Source organism: Ursus americanus, chromosome 6 (assembly GCF_024610735.1).
Source record: "Ursus americanus isolate L20-20 chromosome 6, mUrsAme1.1.p, whole genome shotgun sequence".
NCBI classification, from domain to species: Eukaryota; Metazoa; Chordata; class Mammalia; order Carnivora; family Ursidae; genus Ursus; species Ursus americanus.
In genome coordinates this window covers 15,275,784-15,299,107 of record NC_142132.1, presented here as the reverse complement: position 1 = coordinate 15,299,107, position 23,324 = coordinate 15,275,784, and the positions used below count along the sequence as shown (strand labels likewise).

The 23,324-nt window shown below is 35.6% G+C and overlaps 1 protein-coding gene across 7 annotated transcripts in view; it reads left to right on the top strand.

Moving 5' to 3' along the window:
* ATRNL1 (attractin like 1) overlaps nucleotides 1-23,324 on the top strand; it is a 747,087-nt gene that overhangs the window by 156,642 nt on the left and 567,121 nt on the right. For all 7 annotated transcript variants that reach the window (XR_015724716.1, XM_045803217.2, XM_045803216.2 and 4 more), the window contains exons 15-17: nucleotides 1,946-2,127; nucleotides 11,354-11,567; nucleotides 13,652-13,840. Coding sequence is in view for 6 of the 7 variants with exons in the window: in XM_045803217.2 (XP_045659173.2) it covers nucleotides 1,946-2,127; nucleotides 11,354-11,567; nucleotides 13,652-13,840 (585 nt within the window). In the remaining variant the exon portion in view is untranslated. The remainder of the gene's footprint in view (nucleotides 1-1,945; nucleotides 2,128-11,353; nucleotides 11,568-13,651; nucleotides 13,841-23,324) is intronic.

The window sequence follows — 23,324 nt, the reverse complement described above, 5'->3', positions numbered from 1 at the left end:
TGTTCATTGGGGAAATCGGTCTGTAATTCTCCTTTTTGATGGGTCTTTGCCTGGTTTGGGGATCAAGGTAATATTGGCCTCATAGAATGAGTTTGGTAGCCTTCCTTCTGTTTCTATTTTTTGAAATAGCTTTAGGAGAATAGGTATTATTTCTTCTTTGAATGTTTGGTAGAATTCCCCAGGAAAACCATCCGGGCCTGGAGTTTTGTTTTTTGGAAGGTTGTTTATCACTGACTCAATCTCTTCATAGTTAATTGGCCTGTTTAAGAAGTCAATTTCTTCCTGTTTCAGTCTTGGTAGTTTATAGGTTTCCAGGAAGGCCTCCATCTCTTCCAGATTGCTTAATTTATTGGCATATTGCTGTTGATAAAAGTTTCTAATAATCCTTCCAATTTCATTGGTGTTGGTTGTGACCTCTCCTTTTTATTCATAATTTTATTAATTTGGGTCCTTTCTCTGTTCTTTTGGATAAGTCTTGCCAGTGGTCTGTCAATTTTATTGATTCTCTCAATGAACCAGCTTCTAGTTCTGTTGATCTGCTCCACTGTACTCCTGGTTTCTAATTCATTGATTTCTGCTCTAATCTTGGTAAACTGCTTCCTCGTGCGTGGATTAGGTCTGTCCCTCTGTTGCTGTTCCAGCTTCTTGAGGTGACTAACATAATATAATAAAAAACACATTAAAAAATTACAATTTTAAGTGAATAAATATATTTTTAAATGGTCAGTTTTAATTTTTAATATGGTCAAAGTCAGTAGATAAAAAATGCATAAAGAAAAGATCTGTGAGGTCCTCAATAATTTTTAAGAAATCAAGGGGTTTCAAGACTAAAATGTTTGAGAATTGCAGCTTTGGAACAATTCCAGAAAATTTGCACTGCTGCATCTAAAGCCAAAGGGGCAAAAGGCACTGATACATTTAATGTGGTTTGGAAAGTAAAATGCAGTCAAACTTTATAGATCAATGTATTAATGAAGCATTGCATTATTAACTAGTACACACTAGAGCATAACTTTATAATGTATTTGTAAATTCGTGTTTTAGAAAATAGGCACTGTTTTAAGGTCAACTTGTGTTCTAAGAATAAACCGTTATTGAATAGTATGTTTAAATGGTAGAAAGACCTGAATACCTGTATAAAAATAAACATTAGAAAGCAAAAATTATAGCTTCTTCATTAAACATAAAAGAAATGAGACTTCTCTCCCCACAGTTACAATTAAAGAATCAAAGAACCCAACTTATATCAAAATAGTGTACTGGGCTATGGAAATTAGATATGGAAAGGAGGAATAACTTTGAAATTGCTTTTCTTATGTGCTGGTTATTTTTCTTTTATGTGATCTTGTATAATAGAAATTGGACCTGGAGACGTAAATACAGTAGTGATTTTATTAGTTGAGAGACCATATGCCAATATACTAGAAAACCTAGCAGACAGTCAACACATTTTAGCAGATGTTATAGCCATAGCTTATATTATGCTTAAGAATTAAAGACAAAAAAAAGATCTTCTGTTTTTATTCTTCACCAAGCTATTAGATAAATTTTTTTAGTTAATTATATTGATAGCCTTAGAATTTTTATCATTAAAAGTTATTTAAAAAATACAAAAGTTGTATTTAGAATTCTTTTTTTTTTATTTTTTTTAATTTTTTTTTTAAAGATTTTATTTATTTATTTGACAGAGATAGAGACAGCCAGTGAGAGAGGGAACACAAGCAGGGGGAGTGGGAGTGGAAGAAGCAGGCTCATAACGGAGGAGCCTGATGTGGGACTCGATCCCAGATCGCTGGGATCACGCCCTGAGCTGAAGGCAGACGCTTAACCGCTGTGCCACCCAGGCGCCCCTGTATTTAGAATTCTAAAATAACTGAAAAGTTTATATGCCTCTTGGTAATCTAAAAATAAGATATAGTTTTTTTTTTTTTTTTTTTTTAACTAGCTCATCTTTGTGGAGAAGGATGGAATCATATTGGTGATGCTTGTCTTAGAATCAATTCCAGTAGAGAAAGCTATGACAGTGCAAAACTTTATTGCTATAATCTCAGTGGAAATCTTGCTTCATTAACAACCTCAAAAGAAGTGGAATTTGTTCTGGATGAAATACAGAAGTATACACAACAGGTAACAATGCTTCTTGTTTATATTGTGGAAATATGTAGAAAGTCCTAGAATCACTAGCAATGGTTCATTCTTTTTGTTTTTAAATAAATTATTTTTTACTAAATCTTGGAAGTAAAGTGGAACTGACTTCAAAAGTCAGTTGGCACTGGACTTAATCTGTATATGTGTTTGGGAATAAGATTTTCTAAATTATTCCTCCTGTGTTTTGCATAGTAAACCATTGCATTTCTTACCAAGAAATCATTTCATATGAATAAATATACTTAAAATACATGTGTATAAAATTTAAGAATTTTTTTTTTTTAAGATTTTACTTCTTTGTCAGAGAGAGAGAGGGAGCACAAGCAGGGGGAGCAGCAGGCAGAGCAGGCAGAGAGGAGAAGCAGGCTCCCCGCTGAACAATGTGCCCGATGAGGGACTTGATCCCAGGACCCTGGGATCATGACCTGAACTGAAGGCAGCTGCTTAACTGACTGAGCCACCCAGTGTCCCAAGAATTTGTTTTGAAGTGTATTGACTTCATAAGTTGAGATGTCCCTTATAATTAAAACACTAGAGGGACAGTCAGTTGGCTCAGTTGGTTGGGCATCTGACTCTTGGTTTCGGCTCAGGTCATGATCTCATGGGTCCTAGGATTGAGCCTGTCTTGAGCTCCATGCTGAGGGCTGAGTATGTTTGGCATTCTCTCCCTTTCCCTCTATCCCTCCCCCTACTCATGCTCTCTCCTTTTCTCTCTCAAATAAATAAATAATAAAAATAATTAAAACACTAGACCAACACATTGGTTTCATTTGTGTATATATATCTTTTGTGAGTGAGTATGTCAGTTGTGAGTTGAGTTTTTGAATTATGCTATTTTTTTAGGTGTAGATTTGCTTGAAATAATATAATAAGTGTTAGCAGAAATAAAACCAATTTTTAAAGTGTGTAGAAGATATTGGAACATATACCGCACTTGGAAACTGATTCAATATTTAAGGTGGTTATATGGAAAATATTTCCATAAAAAGTGGAATATTTCTTTGAAAATTGGGTGATGGGTATTAAGGAGGGCACATGTGGTGATGAGCACTGGGTGTTATATGCAACTAATGAATTGTTGAATATTACATCAAAAACTAAAGATGCACTATATATTGGCTAATTGAACATAATAAAAACATAATAAAAATGAAAACTGTATCAAAATATTATTTTATAAGATATTTCTAAGAGGAATTTATGGTGTTTTCTACTCTTGGGTTGTTAAAATATAGTCAACTCTTAAGAGTAGATTATGTAAGAAAATTTGGAAATAATTTAAACTAAACCTAGTTTTAGACATACTTTATTTAGTTCATGTACTTCCTTGAAATGTACTAATATAAACTATCATATCGTAGCAGATTTTTGTGTTTTGTTTCGAAAATAAAATTAGAACTCAATATAGATCAGGTAAGTGATAAGACTAAACAATAATAAATGCCTTAAATCTGTAGTTTGTATTAGATTTGGCCTCATTAAAATAAAAACACACAGCACACACATAGACACCCTATGGTCTATAATGCACAAAGTGGCATAATTTTATACAAATAATGTAGATGTGTCTATAATTCAGCTGTTACTTTGAAAACTCTATTAGGGCAGATCTCAAAGAGTTTATTTTGACTTTCAGTTATGATTTTTATTTGGACAAATAATCTATTGGTACTTCAAAACTCCACTCTATATAGTACAGAGAAGACAATTTTGGCTTGAAAATATTTTAGAGCAAATATTGCCAATTACTTGCTATAGAAATACTTAAGTAATGTTTTCTTGGTATAGCTGATTTTAAAGAAACATTGAGGACTGTATCATCAAAGTGGTGGCAAGTACACAATTGGACGTAATGCTTATCTTTAAAACTTAATAATAGTAAGCTAATCTCTCCAGCTCTATATTCTTCATCTATAACAGGGATAATAATCATAGCTACCTTGTAGGTTTATTGTGAAAAAAAATAAGATAATGCATATAAAGAATATAAATTTATTTGAGTGTTTACAGTAATTATCATTATTGTTTTAATTTTAAGCGTTGTTATTTTTGTACCTCTTTTCTCACTGCTGCTATTACTGCTATTTCCAGGAATCATCATTTAGAATTCTTAGGTAACTAAATGAATTTATTTGATGAATAGTTAATACTGGTATTGATTAAATTAATTAATATAATTAACTAATTAAAAATATTTTCCCCAGACTACTATTTTAATTTTTCCATGGTGAATAAGAAATCCTCCCTGCCACTCTCCGCCACCACTACCCCCATCCCCCCAGCTACCCTGGGGAGTTGTACTAGGACCTTTTACCTTAAAGATCATTCCTGATTTTTGATGAAGAATAGGTTACTGATTTTAATTTTACTAGTAACAGAGGAGTATGCATCTAGTGTTTAAAAAGTGATATAAGAACAGTTCTTATAAATGTTAAAAAAGATTAGGGGGACTTATGCACACTCCCTTTTGAAATTTTTGTATGGACATTCACTTCACTGTTACTGCTTACCCTAACACTTTTGGTGATATAAGCATCTATATTTCTTATGAGTATCAATATCAGTTAATTTAACTTATAATTCTATTTTCTAATTGTAGAGCCCTTTCCCACGCATTAATAAAACGTTTAAATTAATTGTATCCCTGGCTTTTATAAATATTCAAAATTCCGAAGTGGTTATCATAATATACTTGCTGGCTGTCAAACATTTGTTATATGCCTGATATTAATAGAATAAAGAAAAAACGATTATAATTAAATTTGTATGAAAAATTAATCTGTGAAATCATTTTTGTGTGAACTGTAGCTATTTTTCTGTGAAGAATGGGCCAATATTCATTCAGTTAGTACACATTTATTGGGCACCTTCAATGTAGTTGTCAGTCTGCTTGCTGAGAATCAAGATCAAAAGACAATCACTATTCTCAAAGAGTTTAGTGGTGAGGAAGACAAACACAATTATACTGTAGTGTGATAATTGCAATAATAGATGGCCATGGGATATATGAAGAAAGAAGGTGGATGTCTTAGTAATGTGGACCTAAGGAGTTTCCTAGAGTAATGCCCTAGTTAACGTTTATAGGACTTTGAGTTGGCCAGCACCTGAAAATATTTGTAAGGAGGTAATAGAAACTTTTTTTTTTGGTCTTGTTGGAGAGCTACCAGCCTTATGGCCGGAAGGTAAGATGTATGTGGGTTCATGCAGAAGAGACACCAATTGATTTTTTAAAAAAACATTTCAGAAGAATGTGAGAAAGTATATTTATAAAGTTTTATTTTTAATTATATGGTTATTGTATAACATAAATTAAGATCTGTTATATTCTTGTGATACCAGGGGCTTCATTTCTTCATTTATAAAATTGGGGGACAGTTCAAATGAGCATTTGAAAATTAGTTCTGTTGAATATGTATCACTTATAAAGAGCTTATTATTGGTAGATCCACATTCTTTGAGCTTTAGAAAGTACTAGTATTTGGCATCAGAGCTCTCTTGCTTTTTCCTTGTTCAAAATATAATATTTTTAGTTTTTACACTATAATCTTGAAATGTGGTATTTTAGAAGATGCATATTTCAAGGTTTCGTGTGTTAGTTCCTCGTTTTTTCTTGTTATTATAGATCATGAAGATTGGACTAACAGTTATTTTGGATGTGTGAGGAATTTAGATTTGAGAGTTTGTGGACTAGCATGTCCTAGAAAAGAAAAAAATGTTTTGTTTCATTAGAAAGCTGAGCTTTAGCAAAATTTCAAAGGTGGATGCCTCTGCGAGGTGACATTCCAGTAAGCATCCCTTTATGTAAAATGACTTCTATCCTGAGTCATACCAGTTGTATACACGTACGATAACCCTTCCTTGGCAAATAAAGACAGAAAAATTCAGGCAATTTAAGGAGAGATCCTGGGTCAGATAATCATTTACTTATTGGAAATGGCTAATGAAATATTGTAATGATTTATGGTGTGCTGCAGTAAATTTTCATAATATAGTAATTTATCTTTGATTTTCAACTGCCTGTCCAGTTCATTTACTGGGTAATAGTTACTTTAAATGTTTTATCAACGGCTTCATTTTTCTGTTTCTCTCCTCTTCCTCTCAGATCCTTATCATGATGAGTTAGGGAGTAATATTTCATTTTAAATGACTTGTCTTTACTATGGATAGTCGGAAATGTAGGCAGAGTCACTGTAATGTGAAGCATAGTCATTAATCTGAAATATCTATGTTGGATTGACTCCTGCTGTTATTATCAAGAACTATAAAGATGTTATAGTTTTTTGGTTATCAAAATATCTTTCAGAATAATGTATGAAATATATGGTGATTGCAAGACAAAGCAGCATGTGTATTTTTATAATTAGAAACATTTATTAAGTACTATCTCTGTCTCAGGAGTTGGATGGTGGAAAATAACCATATCTGTTCTAATGAACTTTTGTTCACAAAATTTATTGACTACCCACTATCTGTACAGTATTTTACTAGGTGATATGAGATCTGTCATAATGAATATTCAAGGATACTTTAATTATATCTAAGAAATATTCGTTGAGTGTTTACTCTGAAATTTATTGTATTTATACACCTTGCAAATTTCTAGGTTTATAGCTATCTTTAGAAGCTCTGTAGGACCATTTGTGTAACATATATACAGAATAAACACTGGCTATATCTATCTTATTTCTGTATGTTAAATACTCAAATGGAGACACGTATTTTTCTCTGTCCTGACAGTACACAATATAAAGAGGGTGATGTGGAGTTTTGAAATCACCTCACATTATAATATTGTTAACTTAGTAACTTGGAAAATAAATATATTATTATATTAAGGTAGAAGTGTTTAGGAATAATGTCAGCAAGATGACAGAATGGAAATTTCCCGCTCTTGTCCCCTCACAGAAACATTGGTTTGAACAACCATTCATATACACAAGTACCTTTGCAAGAACTAGGTAATTTCAGTAAAAGAATATAGCACTTGGGAGAAGTGCAGAAATAAGAAAGGACAGTTTTACATCACCTGCATCATCCCTCCCCCAAGCCCATTCAGGGCAGTGAAGCATGGTGAGAGAGACCTTCTGCAAAGGGGAAGGAGAGTGAAATGAGCACCTGACTTTGCTGCTGACCCTAGCTCCAGGTCTTCTCTAGTGAACCCCGGTGCCTGATTGGTTCCTACCAGGAATGCTCCAGACTGCTCCCCATGGCCTCACACTCCAGGCTGGCCTCTTGTGGCCCTAGGCTCCAGGAGACCTACGTTCCATGGCCTCCCCAGTATATTCCAGCACTGGACTGGTTCCTGTGGACCCAAGACGAGGCTCACCCCTGGAAACTCAAGCTTCAGGCCCTTTCCTGTGTACGCAGCCTTCAGGCTTACCCATGTGCTCCCAGGTACCAGGCCCATCCTTCATGGACTCAGAACCAGGCCTGCCTCCATGGATCTGGTCACTAGGCCTGCCCTAGTGGACCCTGGCACCAGGCTAGCTCCCGAAGACTCAGGACCAGGTCCGTACCCATGAGTCCAGGTGCCAGGCTCACCCCAGCACTAAGGTGGCATCCATGGATTCAGGATCGAAAATTATCCCAGTGCCAGGTTAACCTCCATGTTTCCTTCGGTCTGGCCCAAGAGCTTCAGGCTCCAGATTGGCCCTTGTGGACCTGGCTGCAGGCCTGCCACCATGGCCGCAGGCTCTGGGCTTGCCTTTATGGACCTAGTTACCATGCCTACTTCAATGGACCCTTGTACCAGGTGACCCTTATGCACCCAGGATCCAGTCCTGTACTTACAGGCACAGATTCTAGGCCCACTTCCATGAACCCAGGCAGTTAGCTTGCTCATGTGGACACAAGCTCCAGACCTACTGCACTGGTCCTAGGCTGCAGACTTGCCCGTCTGGATCCAGGTACCAGGCAGGCCCCTGTGGACACAGACTCTAGACCTGCTTACCCACTGACCTAGCCACCAGGATAGCCTAGCTGAGTACTCCAGCAGTAAACCCGCCTATGGAGTCTACTACATAGCCCTCTAGAATTTCTGGATAGGCTGGATGATGAAGGGCTCTCCTTTCTGAATTCCATCTATAAAGATTGAAAGAAGTAGTTACTTCTTCAAATGAGACACCAATTCAAGGCCATAGGGTTCACAAAAAATCGGGGAAATATAACATTACCAAAGCAACAGAATAAAATACTAGTAACTGACCTAAATAAATGGAGAACTAAAAACTGTCTGACAAAGAATTCAAAATAATCATTTAAAAGAAGCTTAGTAAGCTTAAAGAGATATAGACAACTGAATTATATTAGGAAAATAATATGTGAACAAAATGAGAAGTTTAACAAAGACATAGATATCATAAAAAAGAACCAAACAAATTACAGAGCTGAAGAGCACAGTGATTGAACAAAAAAATTCATACAGCACTACAATAGCAGACACTGTCAAGCAGAAGAAAACAATCAGTGAGCTCAAAGACAAGTCATTTGAAATTATCCAGTCAGAGGTAGAAAAAGAAAAAAAGAATGAAAAAAAAAGTGAAGAAAGCCTATGAGACTTATGATAGACGATCAAATGCATCCATATATGGATTATGGGAGTGCTGGAAGGCATAGAGAAAGAGAAAAGGGGCAGAAAGCTCCTTTAAAGAAATGATAACAGGAAACTTCTCAAATTTGAAACTTCCCAAGTGAACATCCAGATCCATGAGACCCCAAACAGATTGAACACATAAAGAGACCTTCACCAAGACACATCATAACAGAGAGCCCAGAAACAAATCCATGCATTTATGATGAATTGATCATCAACAGAGGTACCAAGAACACACAATGGGGAAAGGACAGTCTCTTCAATAAATGATGCTGGGAAAATTGGATATCCTCATGCAGAAGAATGCAAGTGCACCCTTATCTCACATCATATACAAAAATCTCAAAATGGATCAAAGAGACGAATGTAAGACCTGAAACCGTAAATATTCTAGAAGAAAACATGAAAAAAAAGCTTCTTGACATTGGTCAGGGCAATGATTTTTTGGAAATGAACCCAAGAGTACAGGCAATGAGCAAAAATAGACAAATGAGATTGCATCAAACTAATAAGCTTCTACACAGCAAAGGAAGCATTCAGCACAGTAAAGAGACAACCTATGGAATGGGAGAAAATGTTTGTAAACCATACATCTGGTAAGGAGTTAATGTCCAAAATACATAAGTACTCAAATAACTCAATATAAAAGAAAAAAATCCAGTGAAGAAATGGGCAAAGGATACGAATAGACATTTTTCCAAAGAGAATATACAAATGGCTAACAGTATATGATAAAAAGCTGGACATCACTAATCATCAGGGAAATACAAATCAAAATCAAAGTGACACATCATCTCACACCTGTTAGAATGGCTGTTAACAAAAAGAAAAGAGAGAAGTTAGCAAAGATGTGGAGAAAAAGGAACCCTGTACACTGTTGGTGGGAATGCAAATTGGTATAGTCAATTTGGAGAACAGTATGGAGGTTCCTCAAAAAATTAAAAATAGAACTACCATGTGATCCAGCAATCTGGTGTCTGGGTATATATCCAAAGGAAATGTAAACAGGATATCAATGAGATATCTCCACTCTCATGTTCATTGCAGCATTATTCACAATAGCTAAGGTATGGAAACAGCCTGTTTTCATCAATAGGTAAATGGATAAAGATGATGAAATGTGATATGTGAGATTATATATGTGTGTGTGTGTGAGAGAGAGAGAGATAGAGATAGATAATGGCGTATTATGTAGCCTTACAAAAGCAGGAAATCTTGCCATTTGCAACAACATGTATAAACCTGTAGGACATTATGCTAGGTGAAATAAGCCAGATAGAGAAAGGCAAATACTACATGATTGTACTTGTGAAATCTAAAAAAGTGAAACTCGTAAAAGCAGATAGTAGAATGGTGGTTGCCAGGGGCAGGGGTGAGGGAAATGTAGGGATGTAGGTCAAAAGGTACAAAGTTCCAGTTATACAGGATAAATAAGTTCTGGAGCTTTAATGTATAGCATGGTTACTATAGTTAATAATGCTGTATTGTATACTTGAAATTAAAGATACTAGATCTTAAATGTTCTCACAAATAAAAAGGTAATTGAGGTAATGGGTCCATTAATTAGCTTGATTGTGGTAATCATTGCATGTTGTATGCATGTACCAAAACATCAAACTGTACATCTTAGATATATGTAATTTTAATTTGTCAATTATATCTAAGAAAGTTAGAAAAAAATAAAAAAATTTGAGAAACCCCACATAACTCTAAAGCAGAAACAAAAAATAGAAGGAGTTGTTTATAATCTAATAGAATTTTGTAAAGAGAGTAACTTGGACCAAAAATGTATCATTTTTTAAATATCATGTGAATAAACACATTTTAAAATTGATTAATGATTAAAATAAGATCTATGTATACAGAATGTATTTTCTTTTTCAGCTCCTTTTGAAATATTACTGAGAGCACTAGGAGTATTTAGTTTTGTGGCATTTGGCAATCTATTAAATTTTAGGCAAAGGAGTCAGGTGTTATCAGTTTTCTTGATCTCTTTCATAATGAAAGTAGATGACATAATTTTATCTAAAATTGAATGAAAGTCCTGATGTACTAGTAGAAGTCTGAACTAGGACAGAGGCAGTTATTCTTCTTAGTCCTTTTGTGAACATGTTAAGAAGTCTTCACTCACCTCTGTATACAGTCTGTTGATGTTGTTTCCTGTTCTCTCACATGCATGTAATGTAACTTAGCTGTAGGTTCTTACCCCCAGAACTGATTAATTGGTGACAGTAGTAGCAGTTAACAGAGCAGCAGCAGCAGCAGCAGCAGCAGCAATATGTTATTTTTTAATGACCTTGCCTCATAAGGTAGGTATTTATATCAGATATTTATAATCTCATTTTGTAGAAGAGGAAACTGAGGTTCACTAGGGCTAAATAACTGACCGCAATTATGTAGCATGAGTGCAAAATCTATGTTTGAAAAATAGTGTTCTTTTCTACATCATTCTCCAAATATGCTGGAATGGTCATTATCTCTGGTACAGGAAATCTTTAGAAAGGCAGTTCTATGTATTTATAAATGTAATTTTTAATGATAATGAGCTATTTTCTAAGGAATACAATTTTGTATATCTAACTTGTTTCATGCTCTTTTTGCTATTGTTTACAGAAAGTATCACCGTGGGTAGGCTTGCGCAAAATCAACATATCCTACTGGGGATGGGAAGACATGTCTCCTTTTACAAACACCACACTGCAGTGGCTTCCAGGTGAACCAAATGATTCTGGGTTCTGTGCCTATCTAGAAAAGGCCGCAGTGGCAGGCCTAAAAGCTAATCCTTGTACATCTATGGCAGATGGCCTCGTCTGTGAAAAGCCTGTTGGTAAGTAGTAAACTAGTATTTCTTTAAAAATATTATGTTTCCAACTCCTCTTCTTACCACCCCCTTCCACTTGTGGAAGTCTATGTGCCTGAGGTAACTTTCACCATCTTTTTATGATGTTGATTCCCTGATAATTTTGGTAAATTTTATCTTTACCCACATTCCCCGCTTACTACTAGTGACCTCAGCATTAACTTGTGAAACTACCAAAATTTTATTGTTTTATGCAATCTTTATGTCTTGGTTGAATCTGTTTTTAATTTTGTTAACATCTTTTATAATAATAGTGTTTGGAAGAAAGATTTGTTTTTAAGATTCACAACTAATTTAGAATCATTTTCATCTTATAGATCTATTTCATTTGGCAAGTAAGAAGAAACTTTTCTGTTGTATCTTTTTTTTTTTTGCACAATATATCATTTTGTGGTGATTGACCTTTATTATTTTTTATATTGGTCATGACATTCAAACCCCAAACGTGGACTAATTGTGTTGTAATTTTTTATTTGGTTTTATTAGCCAGTATAAAATGTTAGAAGTGCCCACTTCTTGTTTTTTTAAGTCTTTATTTTAATTCCAGTTAGTTAACATACACTGTAATATTGGTTTCAGGTGTACAGGATAGTGACTCAACACTTCCATACAACACCTGGTGCTCATCACAAGTGTCCTCCTTAACCCCATCACCTATTTCATCCATCTCCCTACCCACCTCCCCTCTGGTCACCATCAGTTTGTTCTCTATAGTTGAAAGTCTGTTTTTTCATTTGTCTTTTTTTACCCCCTTTGATCATTTGTTTTATTTCTTGAATTCCACGTATGGGTTAAAGTCATATGGTATTTGTCTTGAAGTAGATTTTTGTTAAGTGATAAAGGAATATTGAATTATTTTTGTTTTTTAAACATTTTTTATTTTGTGAAATATGCATAATATAAAATTTACCATTTTAACCATTTTTAAATGTAGAGTTCAGTGTTATTAAGTGCATATACATTATTGTGCATTAATGAAGACCATATATCTCCAGAACTTTCTCATCTTCCCAAGCTCTATACCCATTAAACAATAACTCTCCATACTTCCCTCCCCCAGCCCCTGACAACCACCTTTTCTACTTTCTGTGTCTATGAGTTTGACTAATCTAGTTACCTCACATAGATGGAATCATAAGGTGTACGAACTTTTACGGCTGGCTTATTTCCCTTAACATAATGTCTTCAAGGTTCATCCACATTGTAGCATATGTTAATATTTTCTTCCATTTTTAGCCTGAATAATTATCCATTGTATGTATATCCAACATTTTGTTTATATTCATCCATCAGTGTACCCCCGAGTTGCTTTTACTTATTGGCTGTTGTAATGATGCTATGAACATGGGTTTACAAATATCTTTTCCAGTCCAGCTTTACATCTTTTGGGTATATAGGCAGAAGTGGAATTGCTGTCTCATATGGTATTTTCTGTGTGTAATTTTTTGAGGAATTGCCATACTGTTTGCCATAGAAGTTGTACCATTTTACATTCCTACTAGCAATGAACAAATGTTCCAATTTCTTCATATCCTTGCTTGCATTAAAAAAATTGCTTTTATCCTAATGGTTGTGATATTCTATTTCATGTAAAGACTTTATAGTATATTGTTTTATTTTTATTGTTTGTTTATATCAGGAACATGTTCACTGACAGGGCATTTGTTTTGATAGGTGTGGACTGTTTTTGGAAAAAATTTTAGCGGGAAAGTAAATAATGATAGTGTATGCAGTAATTAGCCAAAGACAGAAAACTAGATCATGGGCTACATTTCTATTTATAAGCTTTAAATTATGTAACTTTATGTACTTTGAATAAAGGATTCAAATTTTCCAAAGAAGCATAATTTTCAAATGTGATAATAAATTTAGGAAGTATTGACATCTCATCTTCATTTTCATTTACCTTATCACATATTTTTTGTTATAATTTTTATCCCACACTTGGCTTATTTGATACATTCTCTAAACCACAAAACAAATGAAACCTATGTATCTGTGTTAAAATGGAGTTAACAAATAAAATAATTATATTTGTTGATTTATTCCAGTTAGTCCAAATCAAAATGCAAGGCCATGCAAAAAGCCATGTTCTCTACGGACATCCTGCTCCAACTGTACCAGCAACGGCATGGAGTGTATGTGGTGCAGTAGTACGAGACGATGTGTGGACTCGAATGCTTACATAATCTCTTTTCCATATGGACAGTGTCTGGAGTGGCAAACTGCCACCTGCTCTCGTAAGTGTTTATCTGGAGTGACTTTTCATTTAAAGGTGACATAAATAAATTTTCTGTGACGGAAGGAGGAATTAAACATTTGAAGAAGTTTTTAAAAGATGGGAATGAGTGTTGCAGCTAGTTTTAAAACCTATTAATTGTATAAGCTGCAGATTTATACCGTACCATCATTTTGAATTCTAATTATTTTATCCTACATGCACACACACACACACACACACACACACACATTTTGCCACATTTGTGCTCTCCCCAACTCTGAGTGTACGTTGCAGATAGTTTAACGCTTCACGGAAGTGCTTATTGTTGCAAAGGTCACATATTGCTTTGGTGTCCTTTAATCTAGCACAGTTTCCATGCCTTACACAACTGATGTTTTTAAAGAAGCTACACCATTTGTTTTGTAAGTGTCCCAATTTGGATTTGTCTAATTCTCTCCTCATGATTAGATTCAAGTTAGGCATTTTTTGGCAAGAATACTAATCATATCAGTGGTGCTGCATCTACTACAAAGGCAGGATGCGCTTGGAATCACATGGAGAGTTACGTCAGCAGGGTGGTACTGGACTTGCTATGGGCTGTACTTCAGGAGAAGATCTTACCCCTTGCTGGTCTCATGTTTTGTAAGGACTGGAGGACCAAGATGCACTTGCCTGCGTGTATGATACTGGGTAGTGTGTCGTTATGAGAATGGCCTTTCTTGCAAAGGCAAATTGCATCAGGATGCTGCTGCCAAGGGAAATGCATAACACCACTGGTAGCACCTGGCCTCCTTGTAGGAATCTGAAGCCACATACAGCTTTTTTTTCACTTCGGAAAATGTAGAAGCTGCTGGTCTCGGCTAGCTTTGTGCTAGCAGAAAATATGATTTATCTTTCCACAATCTACCTTCTGACACTGGGGCTCATCAAAAAATGCCTTTCCAACAGGGATGTGAAGTAATTGGTCTGTTCAGATTTATAATAAGATGGTAGGAACTATCATTTACTTCCGTTGCTCCCACCACCTCCTTTTCAATATTGAATCAATTCATTCGTGCCACACTTTTGGTGTCTGTCCCTTCTGTGACTGATCCAGACTTTACGTCCTTTTTTGGGGAATATACTCTGCAGGTGCCCGGGGTTACCATTCCACAACCACAGTTAGCTGCAGAATCACCTTAGATAAAGTTGGAGTTCAAGTGTGTATTCATCCAGAAGTCCTTTATTTAAGCAAAGCAAAACATCTGTTTACTTGCTAAATCCGAACAGGCACAGATGAAATGAGAGGAATGTTTTGTTCCTCTTCAGTTCCCCACTTCCCAACACCTGAATGTCTAGGAAGCTCACTAGAACAGAAGAATCAGGAGTCCTTAGGTTTGTTTTGTGTTATTTTTCTTCCCAATACTTTTACCTGCAATAAGCTGGGTTTGCAATGAGTGAATCCGGTTACCAGGTGCCAGGTCCCAAAGGAACTGCAGTTACAGTGCAGTGAAAGGAGATAGAATAGTAGCCACTTGAAGTCCTGTATGGGTTAAACTCAGGAATATGTTGTAGTTGAAGAGTGTTCAATGGGCTAGGGAAGGGACAGTTTTAATCTTTCTAAGGGAATACTCCTCAGGGGATCTTGTCATCCCAAGCCTAGTTTTTTTTCTCTTAATTGCTCTAAATTATGCACTGTTACGCTTTCTCTCACCCAATCTTTGCAGCTCTTTTAGGTCCAGTTCAGGTTTTGCATCAGTCCACTGGCTTCCCTCTGTTCTTTCCCTCCTGCAAGCAGGCACTTGCAGGGTTCCTGGGAGTTTGGGCCTTAACACAGCTTGTTCCTGCAACTTTATTTAAAGTTCCTTCTGGACTTTCTTATCAGCCTGTTGGCTTCCTTACCTTCCTTCCATAAGAGCAGCCACTGCCAACATGACTATAATGATGTATGGATAAGTATCCTAGCAGCAACATGCGTTGTCTGCCCATCCATTCTTCCTTCCATCCTTCCCCTGAGATCTCTAAGAGCTGCTTCTTTTAAGAGGAGCTTCCTAAGTCTGAGATACCATTTGGTGGTGAATCTATTGTTCTGAGGCTTGCTTCTGGGATCTAGTGGCCCACAGACAACATGGCCACCCAGTTATAAGCTCTTCTTGCTTGGATGAGCAACCTTCTCATTTAGAGGTAGCCAGCTGCTTAAGATAGTGCAGGTGGAGACTCAATGGTCTTTCCAGAGCTTACATCACTCCCAGAGATACCCCCCTAGCCTACCAACCCAGCTAAACCCATATTTGCTCCATATAGGCACCACTGTTGCTTGAAGAGCTGAGACAAAACAGTAAGTGCCACAATGCAGGCTACAACTTCTAGGCTGTGGCTGTTGGATATATTTGTTTTCCCAGGCTCTCAGCATCAAGTGGAAAGGTGTTCCTGGGATGGGCATGGCTGGGTACAGTAGGTGTTGAGTTCCTTGTTGCTGTCCTTTTTTAGGAACTTTGATAGAGAATGGGGATGGACCTCATTCGGTGCATGGCACTGGGGTTGTTGCAGGCATGAAATGGTCTTACTCCCACAGAAAACATCTTATTAGGAGTCAGCTGCCCAGGGGAGCTGCATACCAGTACTGCAGACTTGGGGGGAACTGAGAGACAGTACTCAGGCTCTCCTGCCTCCATAGTCATGTTTGTCTTCCCACAAACATTAATGTTTTGTGAAAGAAGCCAGACACAAAAGATTATATACTGTGTGACTCCATTCAGATAAAGTTCAAAAATAGGCAAAACTAAGGTTTCTTATTTAGGAATGAATATCTAGGTGGTAAAACTGTAGAGTAAGGTGAAAGTTAATGCACATGACAGATAGTGGATGCTGCCGGTAGAAGATTGAGGTGCTGACTAGGACAGGCGTGCAAGGGAGGCAATATTCCACCTCCAGGCTGAGTGCATTCACAGAGTGTTTCTGTACAATAACTTATTAATCTCCCATTTTTCTTTATGGACTTCTCTATGTGAGTTATAGGATAAAAGGGTAAAAGGTAGGGAAAAAGAAGCTCGTAAAGTTCCCAAGCTCTTATATGCTTAAGAATTTTCTAAAAATTACTTCGAGTTAAATCTAAGTCGTATTTACTTCTCACAAATCTTTCTTGTATTCCGTATCTTTATTTATTCACCTTTTAGAGAATAGTCTTCAGTAATTCTTTCAAATAAATTCATGGCTAGTAAACTTTTTGAGTTTTTGTATGTCTAAAATGTAATTGTTTTATGTTCACGTGACTGACAAAGTGGCTGGATGTGGGAGTTCCAAGTTATTCTTTCCTCAGACCCTGTAGCGTTTGCTGTTTTGAGTGAGAATTCTCATGTGAATTTGATTTTCATTCCTTTGTGGGGCATCTTTTTAAAAGAAGTCTTTAAGAAGTAAAAGATTTTAAGTTTTTTTTCTCTTTATCCTTGGGATTCCAAATTTTGTAACTCAATTCAGTTTTCCAGTAATTGAGTTGGATTTTAAAAATGGAGTCCCATTGGCTCTTTGAATCTGAAGAGTGGTTTCTTTCTTTATCTGCTAAAAATGGTCTTTAATGCTTAGATTCTATTTACTCTTTTTAAAGAAATGCTTTATTCTATTTACTCTTTTTAAAGAAATCTTAAAATAACGGTTGGAATTTCTAGCTAAAGCTCAGTATGTCTTAAATTCACTTATATTTTCCATCTCTTACTTACAATTCAGATGTTTTTTTCTTCTTCATGGTTGATTATTTGGGGATTTTTATTTGTTTTAAAGTGATATTTTTGAAAACCTGTATTTCCACTATAAAAACTGTAGCTGTGTTTTTTGAGAAGGTATGAACACTGGTATGAAGTGCATCTTCAGCACTGGCTGATACGTATACTGGTAGGGCTGTCCGCTGGGGGTGCGTACGCCAGCTGTTCACTTCTACCGTTAAGACTTTTATTTTTGACTCTTCTTTTTTTGTTTTCTTGATTTTGATTTCTTGAGGGTTTTGTTTTCTACTTCAACCATTTGTTCTTGGGAAGTTAGTCTAGTGTGCTGGATTTTTCTTTTCTGTAGGTCTTTTCTTTCACTGTTTATGTCTGTTGTCATATTTGCCTTCTTGGTGGCTATCTATAGCCCATTTTTAATGATGGTGTCCGATAATGGTTATATTTGTTCCACAGCCCTTTAAATTATATATGCCCTTTGCATCCTTGTGGGGAAGAGGGCCATTGAACTTCTCTTCAAGGAGACCTTGTATTTTTTGGAAGTAGTATTCATGTCACAGTGATCTCCTCCTTGTGAGAAACAAACTCCTTCTCTATTATGTCATTCTTCCATGTTTTTAACCAACAGGCTTTTAATAAGCTATAAGGAAATGCTAGGAAATAAAATAAAGACTAGGAATAAAGGTGGCATCTTTGGTCAAAGTCAGAGTGCTGAAAGTAGCTGAGTGTTATTGTTTCAAAGATGTCAGCTTTTGGGCAATGTTTATGTCGTACTTTTGCCTTTAACTTTATGTTTTGTTAGCATTAATTATACATAATGAATTTACACGATCATTTCTACTGCATGTGTCTGGTCCTTCACTAAACATTTAACAGTAGTAAGTCTTTAAAAACATTCTTAGATTTATAAATAAGACTATATTAGAAATGGCATACATTTTATGTTGCTTTTAGAAAGTTGTTTCAGTGATCAATTTAGGTTTTCTGGTAAACGGAACTTGAAGGAAACTTTTCTTTGCTAACGAGAAACAAATAAGGATTTTATAATATTCCCCAATGTTTTTTTAGTTGTAATATTGTTATATTAGTACTTAAAATTCACAAATTGAAGAAAAGAAATATATCTTAAGACAAATTTAGCCTAATGTTTTATGAGAAAGCTTTATTAATAACTGCAATTATAAATAATTGACATTTTTACTTAAAATATTGGTTATTCTTTTTGTGAAATGAGCTTCAAAAGGAAAATTTAATGCAATAATAGAAGGTTTATAAAATAAACCTTTACAAATAAAAATGTAATTAAATTGATACGGTGAAAATGGAATAATAGGAAACATGAGAATATAGTACACATCTCATAAATCTGTATTTCGGTATTTTACAGGTTTATGTACATGTTCAATTTAAACATTTTTTCTCGGCAGTTAGGGAAGGTAATATTTTTTAAACTGATTAAAATTTATTTTTTAGAGCAGTTTTAGGTTCACGGCAATTTTGAGAGGAAGGTGCAGAGAGTTCCTGTATATCCTTTGCCCCTGCACATGCCCAACTTCCCCCACTGTCAACATCCACACCAGAGGGGTACATTTGCTACAGTGGATGAACCCACACAGACAATCATAATTGCCCAAAGTCCATACTTTATATTAGGGTTCACTCTTGTTGTGATACATTCTGTAGGGTTTGACAAATGTATAATGGCATGCATCCATCATTATGGTATCATACACAGTAGTTTTACTGCCTAAAAATCCTCTGAGCTCCACCTGTTCATCCTTCTCTCTCTCCTAACTCCTGGCAATCACTAATATTTTTACTGTCTACATAGTTTTGTCTTTTCCAGATGTCATGTAGTTGGAATCACATAGTATGTAGCTTCTCAGATTGGTTCCTTTCACTTAGTAATATGCATTGAAGTTTCCTTCATGTCTTTTTATGGCTTGGTAGCTTATTTATTTTTAGAGCTGAATAATATTCCATTGTGTGGTTGTACCACAATTTATTCACCTACTAAAATCTTGCCGCTTTTGGCAAGTTTTGGCAATTATGAATAAAGCTGCAATAAACATCTGTGTGCAGGTGTTTGTGTGGACATAAATTTTCAGTTCATTTCGGTAAATATCAAGGAGTGTTATTCCTGGAATGTATGGTAAAATATGTTTAGTTTTGAAGAAACCACCAAAGTGTCTTTCAGAGTGGCTGTATTTTGCATTCCCACCAGCAATGGATGTTTCTGTTACTTTGCATTCTGCATACTTGCCAGCTTTGGTGTTGTCAGTGTTTTGGATTTTGGCCATTTAATAGGGGTTCCTCCTTGTTGTTTTAGTTTGCAGTTCTCTAATAACATATGGTATGGAGCATCTTTTCATACTTGCCTCTGTATATCTTCTTTGGTGAAGTATCTGTTTAGGTTTTTTGCCCATGTTTAAATTTTGGTTGTTTGTTTTCTTATTATTGAGTTTTAAGAGTTCTTTGTGTATTTTAGATAACAGTCCTTTATCAGGTGTGTCTCTTCTAAATATTTTCTTTCAGCTTATGGCTTGTATTTTCATTCTCTTGACAGTGTCTTTCCAGAGCAGAAATTTTAAATTTGAATTTAAATTTTAATGAAGTTCAGTTTATCAATTTTTTCTTTCATGGATTGTGCCTTTGATGTAATAACTAAAACATCATCACTAACCTCAAGGTCATCTAGATCTTACATGCTATCTCCTGGGACTTTTATAGTTTTGCTTACAATGCTCATCTGTTCTTGCATGTTACCATTAGAACCTTTAGCATATTATTCAGAGTTGTTTTAAATTCCTGGTCTGATAATTCTGATATTCCTACCATGTCTGGTCTGATGCTTGCTTTGTCTTTTCACATTGTGTTTTTTGCCTTTTGATATGCCTTGTAATTTTTTTCTTGATAGCCAGATATGATTTGCAGGTAAAAGAGACTGCTATAAATAGGCCTTTCGTAATGTAGTGGTAGGGTGTGGAAGGAGTGGAAGTGTTCTGTAACTGATTGATGAAGTCTCAGTCCTTTGGTGAACTTGTGCTTTATGCTGTGAACTTCACTAGTGCTTCTCAGTTTTTTCCCCTCTCCCGGGTGGTACAGGGTGGCTGGCTGGATTTGTGTATTTCTTCCTCCACGTGGAAGGCCAGAGCAGGCTAGAGTTGGGCATTTCCCTTTTACAGGTCAAGTGAGCTCTTATAAAACCTCAGCAGTTTAGGCTCTGTTAAATAGTTTTTCCAGGCCTTGTTAAGAAGAACAGAATGCTCTGGCATGTTTCGGAATGGTTCCTTTTTGTCTTCCCCTGCTAGAAGCACAAGATGTTTTTTCTTTGATGTTCACTGTGAGGACCTTGTAGAGCTCCTGGAGGTAAACCTCCCAAGTGTGGGAGTGCCCCCATGACTGGGTCCCTCTGGGAATTTTAACTCTCAGAGTTGTCCACACTGAACTTCAAGCAGTTGATCAGCTATGGTTCAGGGTTTCTTCCCTAGACACTGGATCCTGCAGAGGTTTCAAATTTGGTACATTATGATTCTCTGTATCCTCCTACCTGTCTCTCCAATCTTGCAGGCAGGGGATTTGCCCTGTGACCTCACTTCTCTGGTAGATCTAAGAAGAGTTGTTGACTTTTCATTTTGTGCTGCTTCTTACTTTTTGTTAGGGTGGAGTGGTAACCTCTGAATTCCTGACATGCTGGATCAGGAATCAGAAATCTCCAGTAATCATCTGATGATGTAATTTCTTACAGATTGATTTTTCAAATTCTTATACATTTCAAAAACCATATTGAATGTTTTACAACTTAATTTTTCAAAAAGCCAAAAATAAATTAAAATGATTGCTCTAATTGCTTGTAGTTTATACAGTCTCTCTACTATTCATAACGTAGGAAAAATAGCATAGACAATACAAAAGCTTTCCTATATTATTGTCTAAGAAACATTAGAATCTGTCAAGTTTTGAATCATTATTGAATACTAAAGAATGAATTTTCTGTTAATCTTTCAGCAATGCCTGTTGCTTTCCACTCTTGAGCAAAAGGAAAACCAACATTTCCTTATGTAATAGTTTCATATGTAAAATAAAATCTGAGAAAAAATGTTGCTCTGAACATGACATTTTGTAACTTGTTATTAAAACCCAAAATCAAGTAGATAAACAGAACTAGAAGATTAATAGCTTGTCATTCAGTCAGTGCAAGATACCCAGCATCCTTTCATCTAAGATTTCCCCAGTTGTTTGGAAAGCATTAGCAAGAATGCTGTACTTGAGAATAGTTTAGACTTATTTTGTATGTAATGCTTCTTTAAGACATTTTATTGGTTATATTTCCTTTAAAAGATAGTCCTAAAATAAAATTTACTTTCCTAGGAGATATCCATGGACTATAAATATAAAAATAGATTTATTCTGGGTGAGACCTAGTAAAGATCTACTTCAAATCATCACATGATAGTAAATAATTGGAATGTCAAGATAACATACCTAATTTTATATTTTCCATGATTTCCTATTGATTTTGTAGCAACCCTGTACAGTTTTGAAGATAGTTAGAATAACCCAATCAACAATACTGTGGGGTAGCTACAATCATATATGTAAGAGAACTATTTCAAAGCATGATGGCTAAGAAGAGGTATGGTAATAGATGAAATGTTCAGTTATCTAAGGATCTTTTAGTACTGCTGAACAAATATAAATTCCAAAAGGAAGTATGTTCATTCAATGATTTATTTGTCTATAGAAATAACATTAGTCAGTTGTATTCAAAGATTCAAATAGTGTTCTTCCTTTTTAAATTATTATTATTATTAAGGAAATAAAGGAGACAGTACTCATTTTCCACCTTCTTATATCCATTCTCTACAATGCTCAGCATGCAAAAAATTCTTCATAAGAAATCATATTGTAATTGATGAATTCTTTAATCCAATACTCTCTTATGCCTGCACAGTTCACTGTATTGAGTTCTTGATGTTCACTGAGAAACTTATGCCATTCTTGTTGGCAGCAATCTGAGGAATATTTCTATTTCCAGTAATATTAAAACACTAAGTGGCAATTAAGTTATTATTACCACCATAACAATGAAATTTGGTCTGCCAGAAATGACAATTTCTTCCCCCTCTAGGTTTTTACTAGCATGTGGCTAGATCATTCATGATATCTTATACCACTCTCACTATCTTCTATGGATAAACAATTTCCAACACAAAGAGTGCCTTTTCTAGCAAAATATCAGTAAAGTAATTAAAGTCTCAGCCCAATATAGAATACTCTGGTTATGAATTAAAAATTTAAAACAGCACATAGCAACTATAGTGAATATAATGCAAACTATACTATGTTCGTACTTGGAAAGGCCATCACAGTCCTCATAAGCTTTGTTGAAGCTCATAGATTATACATCAATTAAGCACACAAGGTTGAGCTTCAGCATGTGAATATTGGAGGGATATTCTGTAGCCCTCAAAGTCAGACAGAGCCTTTGCTGGTTGTCTGGCTGACATAGTGATTTGGTGCCCAAGTTCCCATTCAGTTTGGCTCTTTGGGTGAGTTTGAGTTTACTCATCACATAATAGCCAAATGCTAGTATCTTGGACCCTTGGGAAGAGCATTGTCAATGAAAGGCAGTACACATGGGGCTCAGCTGTGTCAGGATGGACAGGCAGCAATTACACTGGATGTTCACAGGCAGGTGCAGAGTTTTTCCTTGAATGCCCTCACTAGGCACAAGAACAGCTAACATGATTCTACATCACGGACAAGGGTAAATGTGGTCTATAGGCCCTGGATGAGCTTCCAAAA